Genomic DNA, 6,770 nt, shown 5'->3' with positions numbered 1-6,770 from the left:
CCAAGATTAAGATTTTAACCAAAGACCCTTCGACACTAAAGGGGTGCCGGTAAATGCAGGACTGGCACAAGGTAATTAGGTGTAATTCCCTAGTTTTTAACCAGTTAAGTCAACCAGTATCTGGTAGGCAGTGGGCATAAAGTAGATATACCTGTGACAAGACAGACCGCAAAATCAAGAGCTGTGATTAACACCAGGCAGCGACGGGAACGAGCACAGATGATTAGCCCATGGTTTGCTCGTTTACGACCAAGTCTACATTGATGGTCGCCACCCACCCAAAAGTATGTTAACATAAGTTTGCCAGTCATACATTTACCTAACGTTCAGTCTTCTGCAAATTTTTCAACTTATTTGATAGGGGTACTACCAATTTATAGAGCTATTTTTATGTTGAGTGAATACACCTTGAAACTGAAATTTGGCCATTGAAATTTCTTTATTAGGAAAATTTGTTTGTATCTTGTATATTTGGCATGTACACATTTTTTATTATAATTTTGTCAAGAACATTGATATTTTGCCATCTCACTTTTATGCTAAATAAAAATTTAGAATATAAGGATAATTCAGGAAAATTTAAAACTAAACCTGGTTGGCCTAAAATTCATCTAAAAAATGGTTAAATCTCTTAAAATTAATCTAAAAAATGGCCAAATCTCCTAAAATTCTAAAAATGGTTAAATCTCCTAAAATTCTAAAAAAGGTCAAATCTTCGAAAATTCACCTAAAAAAGGTTAAATATCCCAAAATTCATCTAAAAAGGGTTAAATCTCCTCACTATTAAAATTTCCATGGCACCTCAAGTGTTACGTTGCATACCAGCACAGTGCTCGTCCAAACCAGAGAAAATACGTATGAACACAAAAATAGAATTAGAAATCTACAGTGAAAGTGGTCATTAATTCATAAAATCATCCAAAAATTAAATTCTTTACATGGGATTTTAACAGCATTTCATAAAAATATTTGCTATTAACATCTTTGTAACATTTCTTAGCATAAAGTCTTTATAAAGGATTAAGAAAAAATAAAAAATAGATCATTAACATGAATGAATTTAGTAAAAGTTCCCATCTACTCTAATTAGTAGAATTGAAAGGGTTTTTGTTATCATATAGGTGGGAAAGGTAAAATTACAAATTATAGAGGGAAATTTGTTTATTTCCTTCACTCAATAGCTAACCTACATTATTATTTTTTCATTTATATTTTCACATTAAAACAAGCCACCAAAAGCATATCTATAATTTGGAAAACCGTAAATAAAAATTTAAACAGGTTTTTGTTTAGAGTTCCTCAAACAAATTGAAAGTGAATTTTGTTACAGGTACAAGTACTACTGTACTAGTTATTGAATGTTTTCCCTTCATACAATAAAATGACCCTTCAGCAAATATTCTATTAAAAATTTCCATTAAAAATTTCCAAAGTCTTCACTAAAATTTTATCGTTGAGATGGCTCACAATTGTCAAATTTAAAAGAATCTGTGATAATTTATCAGATCCACTTCGTTGGAGGTACATGGTTTGGGTCATCTTCACTGACTCAATGAATCTGAAACACAATGTGTATAGTTTAAATAAAATCACATTAACTTTTTAAGTATGATCTCGCTGAAATAAGCATGAAGGTAAGCCGCAAAATTTTCTTATCTATGACATATATTAAAGAAAACTAAGTAGCCTACTGATTATAAATCTTTAAATATTTACCTCCATGTACTGAATGTCATCATAGTCATCATCAGGAGGGGAAGCTGATGGTGATTTTGAATGCTGCCCTTCTGCTGCTCTGCTTTCCTGAGAATACCAAAGCAATTAAGAATATTTTAATTCTTCTAATTAGAGAATAAAGTTTAGTTGCAACTATCAGCTTAGTGTAAGTTTTTCTTTTTTTACAGAATATCCCTTGTACACAATGAAAATGAGTAGTTATACTGGATTTGTACTCTAAACAGTGATTATTTCTTTTAAGCCAAACTACAGTATGCTTACAGTACGCATTGGGACCACATCTATTTAGTGATCTTAGTCTATCTAGCTTTCAAGGCCTTGAGAGTAATTCTAAAGTTGGAAAAAGTAAATTCCTTTAAATACTTAGTATTACAGATTTTATTCTTCAAAATTTACTTCCCCAGCTTTGCAGATCTCAGTGACCCTTCTTATGCTGTTTGCGACAAGTTTTTACTCATCGGGTACAGTTACCAGAAAACTAATATTTACATTTGTTCCCCATACACCATGGGCCTCTTTATTATGCAAAAAATATAGAAATCCGACTCTTGCAAAAGAAATAAATTAGGTTCACTGCATACATATAAATACCTGGTAAGAGAAACTTTTATCTTTAATCACAATCTATTGCGGCTGTTCCTACTAAGCCAATATGGGTTTCTTTCCACTGGATTATTTAGGGTCCCATTAAAAAGTGCATAAAATCTACAAAGTCCACTTTTTGCCTAGTGAAAGCGATTAAAGTCTGAAAGTAATCCTAGTCCTGGGCATATGCTAGAGATTGCAAATTCAACCACACATGTCTTTTCACCAAGGTAATAAGGTTATCTTGAATTCATGAAATATAAACTTGCATTGAAATTATAAGTTTTGCATAGCCCTATCCTGATCTTACTTCAGAACTACAGACCTCTACCATTACTTGTTGCAACAGACAAAAATTTGCATGGCTAAGGAAAACCTTTGTGCTAAATATACTCAAATCTAGTCTTGTCTTACCTCTCCACTCATCCTATACTGCAGTTCTCTTAAACTTTGAGGGGACAAATTATGAAGTTGGGCAGACAAGCCTTCCTGGAAGAGAAGCAAAGAATTTCACAGATTGATACATTCGGTGAAATATTAAAGATTCTGATCACTCAAACCATCTTTAACAAAAGTTAAAAAGGTTATAAAACTATTATTTTCTCAGAAATGTTAGCCCTAAATGGCATTCTCAGCCCAAACCATACGAAATAAATTTCAAACCTCTTAACATTAATCGAAGAAAAATTCAAAATACTCAAAATCTAACCCAATTAATGTATCGAATATATGTTCCTTAGATAGCATGCTGTAGATTAAAAGTATTTTTACCTATTTCTTGTCCTAGAGGCTTAAGAGTCCAGTCTTAAGTTTAATCTATATTCACTTTCCAACAGGCCTTCTTTTCTACAACTATTTTACTTATCTGCTACTCAGCATTCAATCTTACATTAAAAGCGTACAAGCTCTAAGAAATAAAGAGACCAGTCTCCTTAAGAGACTCCAGAATTTAGATTTAGCATTCTAGTTAACTGAAGGCCTAATATAAAAGCCAAGCCATCATTATATAAATCTGCCAAATTAAAAAATATAAAAACTGAAAATTTTCAAAATATCAGATACCTGTTAATCTGCTTGATAAAAAAAAAAGCATTAGCAACTAGTTTCTATTTTCCCTATTCCTAATCTTACCTCGCCACTCCTGCTAAAATTGGGATGTCTAATGCACGGAGGGGAAAATGCTTGAAGTTGAGCAGTCAAGCTTTCCTGTAACAAAATATAATATAATATTCCAGCAGCTTATATATTTTATGAAAATAGTTATACCTAGTATTGGTTTTAATGTTAAAATCTGCATAAGTATAAATAGTTACAAATTCTGCAACAACCCTGAAATCAAAAGGCCAAAGTCTGGAGAGAATGAATGCTTTAATTTAAAGTTTCAGCCTTTTAATAAGATGAAAATGTGTCATTTTCTATGCACTAAGATTGATATCAATCATGCTTTCAGAAAGCTGAAACAAGAATTTTCTATGCCTAAATTGATATATTATCTATAGACTTTTATTAACCGAGTTTTGAAAATAATACCTTTCAGTATGTTGTAATTACTTCCTACTAAATCAGCCAAATAAAAAGTAATCCTTTGCTTTGATCAATAGATTTAACCATCCATAACTAATAGCAAAACCACCCTTCATTTTTAATAACTCGCCTCAAATGTTGGTTCCCTGCCTACAGCCATCCCTTCATTAGACGTGGAAGCTTGAAATCTTCGACTCTGAAATTAGATTTGCATACATTAAATTTATGTTTTTCCTATTTGATATATCAGCTACAAAATATTCAACAATAAGTCACTGTTGGGAAGATTGTGTACAATAAAGGTACTGTACGGCAATTCCTCAAGACAATCTGTCCTCCAAATTTTTTATAGCTTTTCCCATAATTTCAGCAAGTTCATAAAACTGACATTGAGAAAGACATTAGGCAATACGTGTATTATAGAAGCCCAACATATCAAATGTGTGTGGTATTTTTGTGCTCCACTTTTTTCTTCTACACTTCATTGATAGACATATAGTAACCAACATTTCTGTCCTACCGATACTCTCAAATATATTTCAACTAAAGAAACCATATAACAACAACATTGGGACATCTTAGTTCAAATAAAAGATGGAGCCTTTATTAATGCTTAGAATAGAAATAATTTGGAATATTTTAAAATACCCACATACCCAATATAGCCTACAGTAAGGTACAATTATATTTTGTAAAATTCTCAGATTTAATTAGGAATTTTAGTGTAAAAAAGCTTTGTTTCTATATAAAATCCATCCAGGCCCGTGCGAAGCCACAGCGATTCCAGGCCAATGCTAGGATTAATGCAAGACCACATCTAGGCATGATTACCTCTTCTGGGCTATCTCGAAAGCCATCTAAGGCTGCAAACGCCTACCCTTTTAGCCAGAGGGGAGAATTCACAACAGGATCGAGACTTCAGTTGACTCCCATAGTACTCTTCACTGGCAAAGAAATATCCTAATACAAATTCAGGCAGGCAAAATAGGTCTGCATTCAAGATAAAAATAGGAGCAACTCTCCATTCTATGGCAAAATGTAAAGTTAAGCAGCTTAAATTCCACAAGGAGGACACTAAAATTAAACCATTGTTCTCTAGTCTTGAGTAGTGCCATAGCCTCTGTACCATGGTCTTCCATTGTCTTAGGTTATCTGTACCATGGTCTTATGTTAGAGTTCTCTTGCTTGAGGGTACACGAGCATGCTATTCTATTAATTTCTTTTCTTGTTTTGTTAGTGTTTATCTAATTCATATTTTGTTAGTGTTTATCTAATTCATATAGAAAATATGTTTAGGTGTTCTTGAAATTTTATTTTTCCTAGTTTCCTTTCCTCACTGGGCCATTTTCCCTGTTTGAGCCCCTGGGCTTATAGCATCCTGCCATTCCAACTAGGATTGTAGCTTTGCAAGAAGTAATAGTAATAATTACTCAAGTTCCTCCGCGTGTATCAGGACAGGTTGGTCCTTTCCTTACATGTTGAGGAACACTCCACCTTATCAGATTTCTCTGAAGTCCTCTGCACACTATTTCACTGTGGCCATGATTATATTTTAGTTTCTTGAAAAGAAAATGTGGCCATAATTGTATTGTAGTTTCTTTGCTACAAGAGGAGTGAACTAGGCAGAAAAGTCAAATCAATGCCCTAAAAAATAGAAAGGATTGGTTCTGTGGCCAGGTAGGCCAGGCAATTCAGCGTCTAAGTGATATCCTGGGGAAACCCCAGTTTTATTATGGAGCAAAAGTGAAGAGATTAAAGAAAGATAAGGAACCAAGACTAAGAAAAGCATGAGTAATCGCAGTTTGGGGTCGAAGGGATAATGTAAAGATCCCAAGTAATTACTATGTAGGCTACATTTTTTAAAGGCCACTCATGAATGGCAGAGGCAAGGGACAGCAACATTGCCCTATCAAGAACGACAATGTCCTAGAGCCTGATCATAAATACACATGATCCGGAATCAAACCACACCTCCATCCAACCTGGGACCATGGAGGGCCAGGCAACGGGTAATGAGGACTCTGAGGACTCTGCAGATGACCTAGAGGCTTCCCCTAGGTCACAAGGATGACAAGAATGCAACTACTACAGGAACTACTGTAGCGGGACTGACCCAAGGCTCCCGATCACCAGTAAAGGACGTTAACACAATTTAGGTTGTGGTAGCTTGTCCTTTCCACCTTGAGGGGGGGAGGGGGAGTGGAGAAATTGAGCCGTAGCAAGATAGAAAATAGTTATGAAATCAAGACAAGAAATATGTACATGTCTCATATACTGTGTCAATGTATACCCATGTTAACATTAGAAAACTATTACTAGCTAAGCTACAACCTTACATGGAAAAGCAAGATGCTATAATCCTAAAAGCTCCAACAGGAAAAAATAGCCCAGTGAGGAAAGGAAATAGAATAAATGCTATGAGTACTAATGAACAATTAAAATAAAATATTTTAAAAACCTTATTTAAACTGATATTTCGTATATAAAAAAAAAAAAAAAAAGACAAGTCGGCCAGTGCAACATAAAATTTGCTTCAAGTTTGAACTTTTTGAAGTCCTACAGATTCAATTACCCGATTAGGAAGATCATTCCACAACTCTTGTCTGCTAGAATAAAACTTCTAGAGTACTGTGTAGTATTGAGCCTCATGATGGAGAAGGCCTGAGTATTAGCATTAATTGCCTGACTATTATGAACAGGATGGAACTGTCCGGGAAGATCCAAATGTAAAGGATGACCAGAGTTATAAAAAATCTTATGCAACATGCATAATGAACTGATTAAACGAAAGTGCCAGATAAATATCTAGATCAGGAATAAGAAATTTAATAGACCATAAGTTCCTGTCCAATAAATTAAGATGAGAATCAGCAGCTGAACACCAGATAGGAGAACAGTACTCTAAACAAGGTAGAATGAAAGAA

The 6,770-nt window shown here is 34.1% G+C and overlaps 1 protein-coding gene across 7 annotated transcripts in view; it reads right to left on the bottom strand.

Annotated features, from left to right (window-relative positions):
• Window positions 1-1,036: 1,036 nt before the first annotated feature.
• The window catches only part of LOC137620700 (uncharacterized), a 561,924-nt gene continuing 556,190 nt past the window's right edge, over window positions 1,037-6,770 (bottom strand). For all 7 annotated transcript variants that reach the window (XM_068351052.1, XM_068351053.1, XM_068351047.1 and 4 more), the window contains 5 exons: window positions 3,977-4,042; window positions 3,454-3,528; window positions 2,737-2,811; window positions 1,717-1,803; window positions 1,037-1,558 (listed from right to left, as the gene is read on the bottom strand). In XM_068351052.1, the coding sequence (XP_068207153.1) occupies window positions 1,550-1,558; window positions 1,717-1,803; window positions 2,737-2,811; window positions 3,454-3,528; window positions 3,977-4,042 (312 nt within the window). In that variant the 3' untranslated portion in view covers window positions 1,037-1,549. The remainder of the gene's footprint in view (window positions 1,559-1,716; window positions 1,804-2,736; window positions 2,812-3,453; window positions 3,529-3,976; window positions 4,043-6,770) is intronic.

This window comes from Palaemon carinicauda, chromosome 27 (assembly GCF_036898095.1).
Source record: "Palaemon carinicauda isolate YSFRI2023 chromosome 27, ASM3689809v2, whole genome shotgun sequence".
In the NCBI taxonomy this organism is placed as follows: Eukaryota; Metazoa; Arthropoda; class Malacostraca; order Decapoda; family Palaemonidae; genus Palaemon; species Palaemon carinicauda.
Note: the sequence above shows the minus strand (reverse complement) of the source record. Positions and strands in the feature narration are given on the sequence as shown.